We start from the raw sequence: 19074 nt of genomic DNA on the forward strand, positions 1-19074 counted from the left end.
TATTAAATTATTTCATCTTCTTTTTTGTGTTTTGTTTTTGTGACCATGTGTTTGGGATGGCCTCCCACACCCCTCCTGCCCGATTTAAGTTATTTGCTTATCCTTGTCGCTCCTCTTTTGTGTTTTTTTTCTATTTTGTTCGTTTTTTGCCGTGTTAAATTTTGGAATTATTAGTATGATGTGATGTTGATGTTTTTTCTGTGTTTTTGCACTGTCCCAGCCTTTCGAGCTCTCCTCTCTGTTGGGGCATAATATTGTCGGTTGTATTTTTTAAGTTTATTAAAGAAAAAGTTGAAAGTTGAAAAAATCAAATTCTGAAACAATTCTATAAGAAATATCACTATGAAAAATAAAAACCAAGGCCTCCTCTCGATCTAGCATTCCTAGTCTTAGAAATAAAATTATAACAATTAATCTTAACTGGACGAACAGTTGACTCATCTAAAAAAGTTTTACAAACACCTAATATATCCACTCGGTGGTAAGGAAGAAATGAAGATAAATGACCTAACCTACTCATCAGCCCACAACAGTTTAAACTTGCCAGCCTTATACTACCAGGATAAACATATTAATCTCATTCAGGAATAAATACTTGTTAACTGGGAGGTACCTAATAGAAATATCATAATCATTATCTGAAAAACCACAATAAGCCGAAACTTTTAATAGATCCAATGGGTCCCTTTCAAAGTCTTTCAACCTACTTTATGTCCCATCACCAGCAGAATCAATTGTAATCATTTGGACTTACCACGTCTGGTGGGATTCTGCAGTGAGGTGGGGATAAACCATTAACCAAACCTGTATGTGGAAGAGAACTGCACGACTCGTGAAATATCAGATCTTCAACTGAAAAGAATAAACAATGCAAAAACAGAACCTGATTTTTAGGCCTATGGAGAATACAAAAAAAAAAATGATGCAAGTAAAAAGAAACACAGGAACACAAAGAAAAAGAACATAGAAAAACAAACCAAAATAAAACAAAGAGTAAACAAAAACAAAAGAACAAAGTAAATAGACAGGAAAGAACAACAACATTGACTTGTAGTCATTTTACCAATCATGACACAAACCAATGAAAACGAACTTGTTTCATTCCTCGATCACTGACAATTGATCTGTAAACAAACGCAATGAATAATAATCCGCACATTTAATATTAACGAACTAATCAATCTTCTCCCAAGCAAAAGAATTGACTTTCTTAACTTCTAGCCTCGCATTAATACCTTATCACGCACTCGAGATGAGACGATAAGATGTGCCCCTTTCGTTTCTCTTGCTTTCGAGAGAAGGGAGTTTCGAATCATGTTAAGAGCAGGGGGTAGGCCCGTAGAAATTATTATCCCACTACCTTTTAGCTTGTTAACATTGTTCATTATCGCATGGACATCGTTTTCTGAGTTCAATGAAACAAATACGGGGGACTTCTTGTGTCGATTGTTGTGCGTGGCACGCCTATTTGTTATGTTACTCGTACCCGAAGTAATCCTGTAGCTCTTTTTATTGACAATTCGCTAGTTATATCCAGATTTTCTTTATCTAGTTCTGTAACGCCATCTTCAACTTTTTAATTGGGCTCTTCTTTCGGTAGACCATGAACAATAAGGTTCAGGCGACGACCGCTTACGTCGAGAAGTTGAAGCTACTTTTGTAGGGCCTGATACTTTTCTCCGTGCTCATTGAGAGTTGTTTCAAATTTGTTAAGCTTTATATCTCTGGCTGCAACCGCTGCTCTCAGTGACGAAATTTCAGAAGTAATTCCGTCAAACTTATTATTTAACTAAGTCTGCTTAGTGAAAATAGACTCCAGTTTTTCACTCAAAACCTTTCTGAATTCGTCAAACGATTTTTGCGTAACATTAGCCATGATAAAATTTGATTATGATTCCGTTTGTGGAGGATTAGGGACTAGCAATTCATTGGGAATAGTATCAAACAGGATTTAACGAAAGGGGGGGAGTGACTACCACCGTTAGTAGAATATAGTCAAGCGAGAAATGAATTGGCCAATTCAGATCAAATCAGATACGCTAATCTGATCATTAAGTTATATAAAGTCACACAAAAGTAGACCGGTTTTTCTCACACTTTGTAAATATACGATTCAAACCAGATCTTTTTACTTTGAACTCTGAATCAATACTGATTGATCAGGAGGAATTTCGCATAGTGACACAATTTAAAGCTGCTGGAAGACAACCTTAGAATATCGATAAATAGTAGATGAGTGAAAATGTAACGTAATTATTAAAAATTAACATCTTGGAATCATTTCAATTGATCAAGTTTTCATGATGCCCAGTTTGGAAACGATAGTTCATACAAAAAAAAGAAAAAAAGTAGGTTCCTTTCAAAATATTTAAATCTTTTACTATATATAATATGGGGATAAATCTTCCAAATCGGTAGACTGATTTATTTTCGATCTAGGGTATTTTTATATTGAGTTGTAAAGGCCTGTCTGTAGAGGGGGGGGGGCTTTCAAGCTTTAACCTCTATGAAACATCTTGATTCTTGTGATTTTCTCTGTCTTCTGTTACTTTATGTGCATTTGATGACCCACCCACCTCCTCAAAGTATTTCTGAGTATTTTCGTGTCTTTTTTTTACCCCCGTTTCTTCTAAAATGGGATTCAACGTCAATTTTGAAAAATATAAATAAAAGACTGCAGCAGTTGGTGGTAAGCACAACTCTACTTTCGTTAAGAATTGCATGTTGTATTTAGACCATTTATCTTTTTCAGCAACGTCGTCCCAGTACCAGAAACTGCAATTGGGTCAAGTTCTAGGGATTTTAAGAAGTACTCTGCTTGGGAGTTTCATGGACGCATGGGACCAGTTAAGCTCATTGTAAGGAGCTCAATAGATGGAGCTGGAGTAAGTCTCCCTTATAATTGTCAGCTAGCTGCTAAGTCTGACTGACGACTGACAGGGAAACAAAAACACATTGTACACTCTTATTGGATATCGAAGCCATAATTGTCCCTCTCCTAAATACAGAATTGAGGTTGCTCCAAAGCCTTATTCCAAGCCCCCTCCTCCGCCTTACGAAGATACATACAAAATGAACATATGTTTGAAGCTAAGGTTATGAATAGGTTAATAGTTTTTTTTTCTCATCTCTACGCTACATTGAGTGTTTGATCTTCAATTAATAACCAAGTAATCGGGTAGATTTTGTCCGAAAGATACAGGCTGTTAAAATTTTTACTGATAATTATTAGATGTTGAAGGTGGAAGGACGGAATAGTACGGAGAGTCACACCTTACGCTTTATGTAAAACAACATGAATATATTGCAGCTTGTATGATTATATCATTATAAGCTGGCAGATTGTCTCTAGGAGGAGAAAAACTCTCTTAAAAATCTCCTTTGGAAGTTTCTATTTACACGTTGCTTCAGATCTTGGCCCTTGATGCTAGATTTGGGGGGAAGGAATCTTTTGGTATAACCATACTTGTAATTTTGTCTATAGTCAAAATCTGACTCAATCTTTTTAACCGTATTTCCAGCTATATTTTCTCGTAGAAGATATATCAATAACATAGGAATTATTCTCCTATAGCAAGACTGATTCAAAACGGAAAAAAGTGTAAATACACGAAAAGCCACCCTGGGGGTTCTGAATAGCACGCAAGAACTACTTTGATACCTGAATGAATAGCTTGTTCTCCCCAAGACCCCCTCCCAGTCATAGATGGTTGAAAATTTCCTGTTTGGACACCGCCATAATTCCTATTCAGCCATGATTTTTGGACACCTGGTAGTTACCTAAGTCTATACAGACATCTAATAGTTCTAAGTTCAAAATAAAAATATTAAAGGAAACTAAAAGAAAGGACAAAACAGATATCTAATTTATACGTCAGGCCAGGGATGTAGCAATGAATGAAAGGAAGTAATATTAATCTATAAAAGGGACATTTATCTGATACTAGGGCCGGGGGCCAAAAACCTTCCCCCCGAAATAAATGGTCACCACCAAGTCGCACTGGTAAGAATCTTACCGGGTAATGAAACAGCAACAAAAACATACAAAACACAGAAATACCAACTTAAAAATCCCAATTATGCCTTCTAACTTTCCGTCTCTGGTCAATGTTCGTTCTGCCGCACCCTTCAGCTTAGCTCGGGATCATTGCCATATAACGTGCCTGTAAAACGATTGGAGTATTTGGCTGTATTTACCTTAACCACAATGCTGTTGTTAAGGTTAGAAATGAGGTTAGTTGTTGGTGAATCAGAAGTTAAGCAGGGATGTGTTCTATCCATATCTTCGTGGAACGTTTTGAAATACTTCGTCCTAAGGCTGTGAGAGAGCATAAATGAGAAGGCGAAACTTTCCTAGACTTAGCTTATGCTGATGATTTGCATATTCTGTATAAAAAAAGCTAGCGAAATGAATGACTTTTCGGAGGTTTTGAGGGGTCAGAGTGACAGAATAGGTCTGAAAATTAAGGTTGAGAAGACTAAGTTGCTTAAATAAGGAATAAATGAAGGTGAAGAGATACATTGGGTAACGAGAAGATTGATTAAGTTTATAGCTTCGCTTACCTCAGCAGTATTATTGCTCAAGATGATTGGATGCATTGAAGACGATACAAGTAGAATAGGAACGTAAGTCTATAAACCAAGATTAGAATATTGTAAGCAACTGTGAAGACAGTGGTCAAGCACTGTTCTGAAGTGTGGGAGGTTCGGAAAACGAAAAAGGATGTTTTCCGAAGAAAAAACTATTTAAAAATAAATTTTAAATAAATATCTATTTAACTCAATATTTAAAAATAGTACCTTTTTCCGATGAAAAATGATCTTAGATGTTTTCTGAAGAACATCTCCAGGAATTGTCCACGGATTGTTTTTGATACCCGTTTGACTGACCTTATTTCAAACAGTAAGTTATACGAAAATGGGACGATATCTCACTCTCTAAGACTATAATAAGAGAAAGACTTACATGGGTATGCTCCATTTCGCGGATAAAGGATGACAGACTGCCAAAGATTGTCCTTTCGGCTATCAATTTTGGGCCATACAAAAAGCAGTTGTCTTCGAATGGACCGGGAGGAGGTCGCAAGAATGGATTATAAGGGAATTGGAACTTCCTGGGAGGTTGTAAAGAGGTTAGAATGGGTTGAATTAGGAGCATGCGCAGCTGTGTTGGTCCCAAGTGGCTTGATGTTGCTGTGAGTTGTTAATATTAGTAGTAGTAGTTAGAAGGGTTGTGATGTTTTTTTTCAAGATTTTATTTTCAAAAAGTAAATTTTTATCTGCTAAAACTTGTCATCACTTTATTGGTTTACTAGTCTTTGGAAGTCAAAAATGCATTTGAAACGTCTTTCTCGCTCATAATTGCCACGTCATGGAGGTTTCAAACATACAAACAAACATACTTAGGGAGGTTTCAAACCATAAAGTTCGAGCAAGTTCAATTGTGATGCCATCTCTTGCCCTTATTCATCCAACTAAATTAACCGACCTTATGACTGCTGTTTGTGTAAGTTTCTCGTGCTACATCCCAACCATTGAGTGCTACATTTCAACCAAGAATCTGATCCCAAATGCCATTTGTCAAAATTTTGTTTTATTAGTCGAAAATTATATTTAATGCCTGCTTTTAACTACAGAAGGACAGAACGCATGCAAACAAGTACGAAAATTTCTCCAAAAATATCTTTAGCATATTTAACTCTTAATAACATCCTTGGACGATTAAATCTTAATAGAACATTTAACGTTTTCTTTATTCCTCAAATGAACAATGTTGTTTCATCTCTACCAAGGTGAAAGACTACAGTACAAAAGAAGTCTGAATGCTTGATGGATGGATAGTTCATCACTGTATCAGGATTCAAAGGATGAGTGGATAGAACTTCTTCCGTTTCCATTTTTGACTGAAACATCCCCACTGAAATCCTTTTATTCAGGTACATTCTTGCTAATGTTAAAAGTGGTATTGTGGTATCAAAAGGGGCAAGTGGTATTATATCAAGATTTTAAGGATGAGCGGATAGAACTTCTTTCTTTTCCATTTCCTACTGAAATCCTTTTATTCAGGTATGTTCCTGTTATTCTTAAAACGAATGAAATTTTTATTTCCAGTCTATGCTTGTTTGGCAAAATACAACTTTCCAACGGTTTACTATACATTCGACATACTTTGTCTTATTTCTTATCAAACAAGGTGTATTCACGTAAATTGCAAATCCAATCTGTGGACGCAAAAAGTATTTTTTTTTATTATTTAGGTAGACATGGAAAAAAAGTCGAAAATGTTATGTCAGCATAACATAGTATTTTCTGATCCTTATTTATCGATTTATTTATCAATAAATGTCGATACATCTCGATTTCTTTCCAAATTTCTCGATTTTTGGTTCTCGATATCGATGTTTGTCGGTTATTTATCGATATATTTATCGGTTTCTTTATAATATGTGTTTAATATTTGATTTTGTATTTAGGAAGACAAGCAATTATGATTATGTTATGTAGGAATAACATTACATTTTCGATTTGTATTTATCTATTTATGTATTGACGATCATCGAAATTTCTTGATTTTTAGTAATTTTTATTTCTTGACATAGGTATTTAACGATTATTTTTTGATATTGTTGTTAAATTGTCGATAATATTTGTTTATTGTTTGTTTTTCTGTGAAGGAAGACAAGGGAGTAAAGTACGAATATGTTATGTCCGCAAAGCTAGAATATCAGCCCTGGGCCGGAGCCGAAGTCATCACTGAATCTGAAATAAATAGAGAATGGGTTGGTGCCCATTTCCGACCAGGTGTCATCACTTTTCGAAGTAAGTTTTTTTTTGTATATTCTCTATTTATTTTATGGCTTGGTTTTGCAATAATCAACTTAAAAGGTCTCCCGACTTATTCTCTCAATAAAAAAAAAAACTTGAAAAGAAGAAAAAAAATCCGAAAAAAATATGCAACTTTCAACTTTGACGCAAAAAGTAGTGTTTTCAGATGATATAAGAATTTAAAAGCCTTCGCGTCTGCATTTTTATTTTTTGTGAATTTATTTTGTGGAAAAAATTTTTAGATTAATTTCTTTTTGTTTTTTATTGAAATAGTCTTTTTCATTCAAAAAGAAAAGAATATTTTAAATCTTTTCGATACAAGTGTAAATGAATAATGTTTTCCGATTGGTTTTTCGTACTGATTCGCGTAGAACTATTTGTTTTACGAAAGCTTGACCAAATTCTCGAGAAAATAGATTTTTTCTGTATATTCCATAATAAATATAATAAGAAACTCCGACCACACCATATTCTTCAGATACTAGTTATAATAAAAAGAAATCAATAAAATGGGAGATCAATCGCTTTAACAAGGTCTGAACTCAAGTCACACCTAGTCCTTTGTAGCCAAAACTGCTTTAAGAAAAACTACTTAAAAAATTGTGGCAAAGATAAACATAGATAATGGTAATGTTGATGAGGGGATCCTACAACATTTCCTCGAGTTTTTACTTCAATACTTTTAGTCTTGCCAGCAGTCGTATTTGTAGTAGTAGTAGTAGTAGTAGTAGTAATAGCAGCAGTAGCATTGTGCAAATATTGCGTTTTTGGTGAGTTTAGCACCCCCTTATAATTTCCTCAATGCTCCAATTTAATGCACATGGTATGTACTGGACCTTTTGACTATGCTGAGCGAAATGGCTATCTCAAAATTGTGATTGGTTGTGTGTTAGGGAATTGATGGGCATAGGAGGTGGGCTGGTGGGGGTGGGCTGCATATTTAAAATGACAAATGATAAGCTTTAAATTGTAAATTATTTACATTGATTGAATGCCACATTAAATAAGTTCTGCACGATTAATACAGAATTGAAATAGAAATAATGGATGTCTGTTGTTTCATTTGATAGCTAATGGACAAAGGCATAGAGAAAAACAGAGATTACTTCCCTCCTCTAAGGTAAAAAGTGAACTCTAACTTCAATAGCTCACATCTATCACATATTTTTGAAGCCAACCATATTTTTCGGCATTATAACAAGTAATAGTTCTAAAACCTTCTGCGTGAAAATACAAGTCATTAGTAATAATGGAAAGTGATCGAGTACTGGTAAAGTATAAGAAAATGTATTCTTAGGCCAATATTTTACTTTTGCCACATCATAAAATACACGCTCCATAAGTAAAGTGACAAATCAAAGGTGTTAAACTGTAAATTTAAGTAAGGAATATCCCCTTTCAGGGTCTTAACCAGGAATTAGGTCAGGGGGGCTAGACAGCCCAAAAAAATCGAATTTCAATGATAGATAAGATTGAATTGGTTATTCCCTAACCATAAATCTGGGGGAGGGGGAGGAGTTAAATTTAATCAATAGGGAATTTTATGCAGAGGGAGGGATTTTCCAGGGGAGATTTTTCACGGAGAGAAAAGGCAGATATCCCGGCAGAATTTGGAAAACTGAAAGAGTTTAGAAATTAAATAAAAAACGTAAATTTTTGCCGACTGAAAGTAAGTAACAATATTAAAACTAAAAACAAACGAATATTTTTCGTGTATGAGGGAGGCTTCCCCTTCCTCAACCGTTGCTTTTTACTCATAAGTTTGACTAAAGGATGAGTTCAATATTTCAAGAACGCTTTCTAAAACACAAAAGCCGTTGAATTGGATTAAGAAGTTTTTTCAAGTGCTAAAAAAGGTGCTAGCGTAAGAGCGAAAGTTGAGGTAACGGCAGAAACCCCACCCCTCTTATGTGGAATGATTTATGTTCGTTTTAATGTCACGTTTTACTTTGAGTTGAAAAAAAAACTGGTCTTTTTTTCATTTAATACCAAGTCAAGAAAGATTTAAAAATAACTCTATGTATTTTCTTGATTTGTATTGTCAATCTTCTTGCTTCAACCTCGTTCTTCTTTGTACCATATTAAAAAAAGTAAGTGAAATTAAGGAGCAACATTAAAACTTAAAACAAACAGGAATCGTTCTGTATATGAGGGGTGGGGCTACCCTCCCTCAACCCTCGTTCTTTACGCTGAAGTCTTAATTATGTGTAAAAACACTCTCGTTCAACTTCAACCACCCATGAGTGGGAGCAATCTTTCTTAAATAACTTTGAAAACAGTTAAACTTTCAAGTAAAGAGTCAAGGACAAGGAAGGGGAAGCTCCCCTCATGAGCGGAATAGTTTCTCTTCGTTTTTAGTTTTAATGTTGCTCCTTACTTTTAGTTGAAAACTTGTTTTTATTCAATTACTGACCTTTTTTCAAATTGTTCCAGGAAATACCTTCCTTCCCCCTCGCCCGTGCCAAACTCCCCAGAAAAATTACGTCTGGAAATTTGACTCCCCGCAGAAAATTATCTCCGTTCAAACCCGTCTCAAAATATTTCCGCATGTTTCCCAATAATAAATGCTATATCTGAGCTATGGTCAAATCGCATAGCTTACAGCCCTTTCCTCATGGAGTATGGGGGTTAATGTCTTCCTCTTAAAAAGCATGTTTATTGGACAATCCAGCTAACCTAAAGTAAATGGATGTCTCTAAATTTTGATTTGATATCTTTGTGGAAAATGGGGGCATGTGAGAGGGGCTACCCTCCATTTTTTTTAGTCATTTAAAAAGCGCACTAAAACCTAATTTTCATTCAAATGATCCCACTCCTGATCCTGCAAGATCTTTGGTTCAATACAATCACATTTGGGAGAAAAATGCAAATAAACACGTATCCGTGGTCTTTCTTTTGGCAAAAAGTACGAAATTCCTGGTTTCTGTAGATAGGAGCTTGAAATCTCAGCAGTAGGGTTCTCTTATATGTTGAATCTTATAGTGTGATTTCCATTAGGATTGCTTATATTTTTGGGTTGTTTTCCTTTTTCTAAAATCAGGCGAATTTTTTGAGGCTCGTAGCTTTGATAGATGAAATTGAACTTAATAGATTTTATACATTCGGAATCAGCCTAAAAACCCAGTTTTTTGACATATCTATTGTATCAGGACGTTTCTTAGAGTTCGTTATCACGAAATGTTTTGTACGAGCAATGGACTACGAGCTACGACTGGATGAACCAGACAAAATAAAGTACTGCAAAATTCTTTTTGTGTTCCCAAAGAATTGCGAGACGTCATTTGTTCATTTTCATACAATGACCCAGGTCATTGTTGAGTTAGCTTGTAAAAGCCCAGCCTCAATGAGAACTTAAATTGATGGAAAAACAAACAATATTAAACAGTTCGTGGTAACAAACTATAAGTAAGGAGCGGTGCGACTCAATAGTAATCGAACCTCTTAAAAACGAAATTTTGATAACAATATCAACATAAAAAAATGAGCGTTTTATGATGATCCCAAATATATAAAGTTCAATAACTAATGTTACCCATCAAAAGTTGAGTGCCTGAGAAAATTTGCCTGATTTTCGAAAAACGGACGAAACACCCCTAAAGGTCAAGCAATGTTGACGGAATTCACACCATCAGGTTCAGCATATTAGAGAACCCTACCATAGAGGTTTCAAGCTTCTATCTACAAAAAATATACAACTTTGTACATTTTTTTTGCAGAAGAAAGATCACAGATGCGTGTTTATTTGTTTTTTGTCGTTGTTTTTTTCTAGAGGTGATCGTATTGAACCAATGGCTCTAGTAGATTGAACTAGAGCTCCTTGGAACGGAAATGAAAAGTTCTAGTGATCAAAAAGATTATAGGCCACAGCTCCCCTCTTACGGTCATTTTTTCCTCGAAGACATCTGATCAAAATTTTAAAATAGCCATTTTGCTCAGCATAGTTGAAAGGTCCAATAACTATGCTTTTGGTGATGACATAAACCTCCACGGTCCCTGGGGAAAGGCTGTAAGCCTTATTTTCAGTTGAAAAACTTATTTGTTTTTGTGTTTTTTTTTAAATTTTGATTTTGCATGAAAGTCGATTAACTTTGAAAGTGAGAAATTTAAAGTTTTTCTGTGTATTGTAATGGGGGGAATCAGAGATTTTTTTTTGAAGGAAGGGCAAATGGACATTTAGGAAAAACTTGACCTACGACTAAGACTTACTTTACTTGACCTGACGTACTTTACCTAAGACTAAGAGAAAAACTGTTAACATCATACGTAATGAATACGAACGTAATATTTAATCGATTTTACTGTGAGTTTTTTTTTGGAAGGGAGAGAGAAGAGATTGCTGGTTTTATATTTTTTAAGTTTTTTAATTATTTTAAATATTTGATTTTATATATGATTTTAATCCGTCAAGCCAAATGAAATTAAATCTCACCAGTTATTCAAATAATTGTTAAAAAATAGCAAATTCTATATTTTTTCAATATTTATCTGTCACAAATTTAAAATAAAGAATGTTTCCAGCATTTCGCTTGTATTTAAGACAATATTTTCAGCACAAAACCTCTGGGTGAGGGGAGGGGCTTCTGGGTATGGTGCTGTTCCCTCTACTCATAGATTTGTCTTCAAATAAATCCAGAAATCTAAAGGAAGGGGATTCGTTCTGTAAGACTCAAGTATAAAACTGTCTCTTTTATTTTTGAATAGACTTAAAGCTTAATAGAGAATATCAGATTCAAGTTAATTGCATTCCTTATAGTTAATAAAAAAATACAATAAAAAAGGGTAGCAGACTTCTTCATTTAATAGCTTAAGGTCAACCGTCAGTTGTTACCTTATGTAACCTTAAGTTTTTGTTACCTTAAGTAACCGTCAGTTTGGCGTTTTTTTTTTATCTTGAAATATTCTCTGAAAACGTAAAAAAAGAGTATTTTTTGGCCAATCTTTCCAAGGAGTTATTCCGACGATGTCAGGGGAAAGGGTTCCCAGGATGTGGATTGAGGGTAGGGCAACTGCCCTACCTATCGTTTTTCTATCTTAACTTTTAAAAAGCGAAGAAAATTCCGTGTCCTTATATTCTCGTATATTAGCACCTCTCTCCTCTCCTTCCTGACTTTACTACCGTTACAAGCCTGACGTAAGCTTTAATATTGACATTAGCTAGAATCTGAGAATTAGGTCAATTTTGGTGCTGGCTGAATCACGCTGTGAATGAGTCTATATGAATTCCGTAGCCGCCATACTGCGATCGTGGCGTGCACTTCTCGTAATTTTTGTTAAATTTAGTTAAGAAACTGTTTAAAGTCAGCTCTTCTTGCTGACTCAAAAAGTACAAATCAAGAAAATCTTGACACGTTTGTTAGAAAGACATCATCACAGAAATATCTTTTTTTTCTATCAATTTGAAAAACACCTACATATATTGTGTATAATTACTTATAAATCGTTTAAAATCTCTATTAGCCTTAAAATTACCGTGTTCAACAAAAATATGGCAGTTTTACTGTGTATTTATTTACGTGCATTTATGCGGCCAGTGAAATAGTCCTGAAGTTCGTTATTCCCTTCCCCTGGAAAAGTGTGTTGTTTTTTATGTAGACGGTGTGTCAGTTTTTTTGTGTGTTTAATGGGACCAATAGAACAGACCTAAAATTAGGTTGTCCCTTCCCAAAAAGAATTATTTTCTAGTTTCCTCTTGAGAGTATGTTTTTCCTCATAGAAGGTATAAACATAACTCTAGTTTTCTTCCAACTGAAGGAAAAAGAAATTCCTTGGAAGGGTTCTTGAAAGTGAAGACTCTCATTCGTGCTTAACGTTTGAATATTGACGAAGGACGTGTTCATCTCTTAGCCGTATGCAAAGAACTGAAGGATTTGATATTTGTGCCAAAGAGTATGGGTAGTTGAAGAGAGTGAGAATTGGCACTAGTTTCGAAAAAAGAAGACACCAACGCCATCTGACCTTTGGCGTCCCTCGGAATTTTCTTCCTACCTTACAGTTGTATTTTTGTCGGGAACTGGAATCAGACTCTTATTACTGGACTTATTTTGTCAATTACACTGATTTTGCTTTTTTATTACAATGGAAAGATGCCAGGAAACGTCACATACTAGACTGCGTGCGTAGTTTTTGTTTTGGATCGAAACTAGTGCCGGTTCCCATCCTTGTAAGTTACCCATACTGTGATTTGAGCTCTTTGGCAAATATTTGTATTGCTTAATGAATTTATTCTTTAAGCAGCAGTAATTTTATAAGGCGGTTAGTGCGGTTCTTTCGGATATATTTAGAATATAGGGAGAGATTTTCATAATCTCGAAGAGACTGTATATTTGTGAAGCGTCACTTCTATTTTAATATTTGATAGAAATTTATTTATTCTTTTTATTTGTCGGAGTTAGGGTTATTTGATATTAGTTATTTACTTGTTTGTAGCTATGACCCTTGGGGTTTCTGTTCTACATAAATATATAGTGACATGCAATTTCAAATCTTCTTTTAGCCTCTTCAATAACAGTTTGGTCGCCACAAAGTCCCAGCTTTCCGAGAATAATGGCGCGTAGTAGTGTTTGTTTATCTATCCAAAATAAGTAAAATATTTTTTTTTTCTAGCGCGTATAGATGTGTACACAGGTGAAATCATACTCTATGAAAAAATGCCTGAGAATCGAATTCTTTGGGAGGCAAAGCGACTTGGCTATTTCCCACCTGATGCTGTGCCTCCACCATTAGCCAATATTTATTCAGTATTATCAAAACTAAAAGGCTTGAAGGAAGGTAATTACTTATTGAGTAATGAGGCAAACGCGGAAGGGTTTTACAAGCTCTGGGAAACAAGTAAGTAAAGTATTCTTTTTTCTTGCTGAATTATTAACTATTTAACTACTGCTACTACTAACAACTCACCGCAGCACCAAGTTGTCTGAGGCCAGCACAGTTACGCTTGTTCTGTCTCCATCCCAACCTATTCAAAGCCTCCCTCTTTAAACCCCTCCAAGGAATTTCCCATGTCCCTTAAATCTGTCCTTACGACATCCTCCCATCAAAATCGCGCGTAGTCATACAGATAAAAATATTGTAAATAAAAGCTAAAAAGTTATAATGTCTGAAGTGTTGAGTAATAGAACAAAAGCGTATTAGGATTCAGTTTTCTAATTCTATATATTATTCTAATTAATATATAATAATTCTATATAATAATCTATATAATATTCTATCTAATTCTTATTCTATATAATCCTGTATATCAATTTCTACTTCTATATGTAGCGGTAGTTGCAACCTAGTAAAGAACGAAGTCTATCCCATAGATAGATAGATAAGTGCATTTCAAAAGCCTAAGGGCCATATACACACAAAAATTTAAATAAATAACGAACAAGCAAGGAAAATTAATCAACATTAAAAATTACAAGCACGCAAAGAAACAGAATACAACGTGAAAATACCTAATCTAACGACAAAAGAAACTGATCATATAAACGTTTTCTTCTTACTTAAGATTTATCTATATACACCCCCACTCGAGATATTGTGGTTGGTTACTATTTTGCAGAATACCAGGATGCATCAAACTAATCTCATGTAAATATTTTCCTGTAAATCAAAGAGCACCGGGCATTTCTGGAGAAAATGATCCGAGTCTTCGTCTTCATCTTTACAAAGGAGACAAAGTAAAGAATATGGCATTAGACTTTACAGTCCCTACCGGCTGTGCTGATCTCTGTTTCTCAGCCGTTCAGCCAGGAAGTGCAATGGGGGGTTGTACGAAAGGGACAAATATACCACATATTAACCGAAATTTTTGGAATTTCGAATCAAGAGTAGGGTTGCCTCTCAAATAAAAATAACACTCGTGTTGCTGGGTATAAAAAGTATTGCCAGGGGTTAAAAAGTATTATTTGAAAACATTTAGGATAAAATGCATTCTCCCAACAAACAGATGAAGGTGTCCAGTATAGCATATTTTTCTAGTAAGAATGTCCAGTATTGCAATTTTTCATAATTCAATGAATTTGGTGACGGTGCTTGACGGTGACGGACCTGACGGTGCTCGTCTGCCTCCATTTTCTTCCAAGATCGTTTTCATGAATGTTGCTTGTTAGGAGCAAATATTCAAAACGTTTGATCTTTAATAAAGACCTTCATGAGAATTAAGAATAACTTATGAAGCAATCAGGAAATTTTATTGTAATTATTTATCGGTTATAATTGCATGATACAAAACAAGTTTTTCAAAGAAATGTAAAGAGCTCCGTTAAGCCAAAAATGAGCGAAAATAAAGTCAAATAATCTTCCAAGGATAAAAGCACCACAAATCTCTGTGAATAAATAAATGGAACTTAAAACAAGCCGATATTACAATAAATAGGCGGGTTAAATTCAAAACGAGCAAAAATCAGCTTGAGTAGGGCCAATAACCCCCATGTTTTCTCAAGACCAGAAAATAATTTGTATTTTACCGAAAAAAAAAAAACAAATGACCATGGATTAATTTACATATACTGATATTTATTCCTTTAAGTTTTGATAATCTTTTATTTATGAAAGTAAAAAAAGTGAAAACAATTAAAATGTATTTTGTTTTCGGTAAAGTTTAAATTGTGTTCTGATCTTGAGAAATCACGGTTATCAGCCATACTCATATTAAATTTGCTTGTTTTGAGTTTGACTCGCCTATTTATTTTAGTTTCCGTTTGTTTTGTGTTCTATTTATTTAAAAAATAATATTTCTTTAAAAAATAATATTTCTTTAAAAAATATGTTTTGTGGAATTTTTTAAATTTTTTTTTTTTTTCATTTTTTACTGGCATAGTCTTTTTCATGGGGGAAAAATATATTTTATATTTTCGGTTTTTCTTCTATAAGAATCCATAGTTCGTATCCTCAAATATTGAAATATAAAACACAATATCAGTCCCAAAATATTCTATCTATGCTCTTTTACACCCTAGATCCATTTACACTCTTTTTCAAACAGTTCGTGGTAACGAACTGTAGTAAGGAGCGACCCGGCTCAATATTAACCGAAACTCTAAAAAATGGGATTTTGATACCAATAGTTACATCAACAGAATCAAATTTCAATGCTGATTTTACATATATAAGTTTCATCAAGATTAGTCTTGATGAAACTAATTATTGATGAATCCCATCAAAAGTTACGAGCCTGAGAAAATTTGCCTTATTTTAGAAAATAGGGGGAAACATCCCCTAAAAGTCATAGAATCTTAACAAAATCACACCATCAGATTCCGCGTATCAGAAAACCCTGCTGTAAAAGTTTCAAGCTCCTATCTGCAAAAATGTGGAATTTTGTAGTTTTTGCCAGAAGACCGATCACGGATGCGTGTTTATTTAAAAAAATTTTCCAGGGGTTGATCGTATCGACCCAGTGGTCCTAGAATGTTGCGAGAGAGCTCATTCTAATGGAAATTAAAAGTCCTAATGCCCTTTTTAAGTGACCCAAAAATTGGAGGGCACCTAGGCCCCCTCCCAGGCTAAGTATTTTCCCAAAGTCAACGGATCAAAATTCTGAGATAGCCATTTTATTCAGCATAATCGAAAAACCTTATAACTATGTCTTTGGGGACGACTTACTCCCCCACAGTCCCCGGGGAGGGGCTGCAAGCTACAGACTTCGGCCATTGTTTACAATAGTAATTGTTATTACTAAGCGTAAAGACGTTTTTAGGAGGACCTTTTCGTGCTACGGTGGGAGTGAACTGGGGGAGGGGATTACGTGGGAGGATCTTTCCATGGAGGAATTTATCATAAGGGAAGAGAATTTCCATGAAGGGGGCGCTGGTTTTTCTAGTACTATTTAAAAAAAAGAAAATAAATATATAAAAAATTTTCACCTGGAAGTAATGAGTAGCATTAAAACTTAAAACGAACATAAAATATTACCTATAGTAGTAGTAGTAGAAGAACAATTTTATTAGAAATAAACATTTCTTAATCAGTAGCACAACATAAGCGAAGCTTGTGAGGCTGTGCTAAATTCAAAAATAAAGAGACAATATGGAGAATTAAAAAAAATACCGAATATACCGATATGGAGACCATATACCGAAAAAAAAAACAAAAAACATAAACAATACACAACCTTGCGTGACCCCAAGACAACAACAGCAAAAAATATATAAATATTACAAATGAATAACCTATGTAAAATTTATTTTAGTTAATGTGTTTCAAAAGCATACCTACCGAGCAACTCCACACGTAAATCAGACTTAAACTGACCAAGGCTACCTATATCTTTGATATCTATACTCAGTTTATTCCAAAGTTTTGAAGCCCTGTAAATAAGTGAAAAAGAAGACCTACTTGAAACTAATCGAGGAACCTCAGTATTACCCCGTATCCGAGTAATGTGGTGGTGAACATCAGACCTCTCACAAAATATTCCTGTAAAACAATCAGGAAGGCTATCACTGTAATACTTATATATAAAAATCTACGAATAAAAATCACATAATCCAGCTGCAGGCATTATATTTAAATCCCTATACACAGACCTCAAAGACTCCCTGGTTCCCAACATCACAAAAAACTCGGATAGCATTATTCTGGATCACACGGATTGGACGAACTATCGAAGGGAAAGTACCAAGCCAAATCGACGAGCAATACAAAATTAAGGTTGAATTAGGGAAAAATATAACAATCGTTGGGGGGAAAATATGTTTTAATTTGCGCATGATACCTAAGTTACGTGACAATATTTTCGAAACTGACTTCACATGATCTTTAAATGATAGGGTTTCATCAACATTGATTCCGAGGTATTTGGTGAATCTTGTTCATTTAATAATTCCCCGCTCCGAAATTATTTCCGTAAACCAAGGGTAAAAATTTGGAGATTTTTTAATAAGAGGGTTCGTCTCCTCCACATACCTTGCACTTTACGCTAAAGTATTTTTAGTAATTTCAACTATTTATTCTACGGCCTTTGTGATTCAGGGGTCAATCTTAAAGATTTGGGATAAAATTCAAGCTTTAGTGTAAAGAGTGATGTATTGCAAGGGGGCAAACCCCCTCATATACGTAATAAAAATACACATATATAGAAGTTCGATACGTAAGTTAATTCGTAAGGTGCGTACGTTTATTACTAACTAAAACGTTCGTACAAAAAATAAAAAAATCTAGTTGTATTTTTAAGTAACCAGAAATTGGAGGGCAGCTAGGCCCCCTCCCCCACCCCTTTTTTTATCAAAATCATCCGATCAAAGCTGTGAGAAAGCCATTTAGCAAAAAAAAAGAAATAATAGGCAAATTTCGTTTTGATTATTCATGGGCGGTGAGCCAAAATCAAAACATGCATTAATTCGAAAATGCTCAGAAATTAAACAAAAAAAAAGAAGTTTTTTGAACTGCAAGTAAGGAGCGACGTTAAAACTTAAAACGAACCGAAATTACTCCGTATATGAAAGAGGATGTCCCCTCCGCAACTCCTCGCTCTTTACGCTAAAGTTTGACTCTGTCACAACTCTACTTTTAAAACGATAAAAAAAACGCTAAAGTTTGACTCTGTTACAACTTTACTTTTCAAAACGATAAAAGAAACTTTAGCGTAAAAAGCGAGGCGTTGCGGAGGGGACAAGCTCTTTCATATACAGAGTAATTTACGTTCGTTTTAAGTTTTAATGTCGCTCCCTACTTGCAGTTAAAAAAAAACTTGTCTTTATTTATTTAATATTTATTTAAACCCGTAAGAGCAGAAGTACTAATAGTAGTAGCCCCAGAAGTTTAAACCCCAGTCATTCTCGATATATTGCCGAGGTGTCTTATTGACAACCACACACACAATGCCTTTTTATTAAGTTTAAAGCAACATTTAGTCTTAACCCAATATACTAGCTAGTATATATATAGTATATATATATATATATATATATATATATATATATATATATATATATATATATATATATATATATATATATATATATATATATATATATATATATATATATAATTATAATAGTAATCACAGTAGTAGTGTTGGTATTACTAGTAATATAAATAGTATTAATAGTAATAGCGGGAGTACTATTAGCAGTAGAAGTACTAACCTTTCGGTCAGTAGAACACCCCTCTCATCAAGTCCTGGAAGTTTCAGTTTAATACAATTAGTTCATGTTATGACATTGCTGATATGTCCTTTCGATAACCTATATGTTCATCAGCTTCTTGAGATTTTTATCTTAGCGCTCTTAGCCTTAAAAATAGTTGCAATAGAATCAGTAT

The 19074-nt window shown here is 34.4% G+C and overlaps 1 protein-coding gene across 1 annotated transcript in view; it reads left to right on the forward strand.

The window, feature by feature from the left end:
- LOC136030410 (little elongation complex subunit 2-like) overlaps positions 1–19074 on the forward strand; it is a 54999-nt gene that overhangs the window by 32189 nt on the left and 3736 nt on the right. Inside the window, exons 6-8 of the mRNA XM_065709371.1 lie at positions 2753–2885; positions 6675–6819; positions 13429–13653. Of these exons, the coding sequence (XP_065565443.1) occupies positions 2753–2885; positions 6675–6819; positions 13429–13653 (503 nt within the window). The remainder of the gene's footprint in view (positions 1–2752; positions 2886–6674; positions 6820–13428; positions 13654–19074) is intronic.

This window comes from Artemia franciscana, chromosome 8, assembly GCF_032884065.1.
Source record: "Artemia franciscana chromosome 8, ASM3288406v1, whole genome shotgun sequence".
Taxonomy (NCBI): domain Eukaryota; kingdom Metazoa; phylum Arthropoda; class Branchiopoda; order Anostraca; family Artemiidae; genus Artemia; species Artemia franciscana.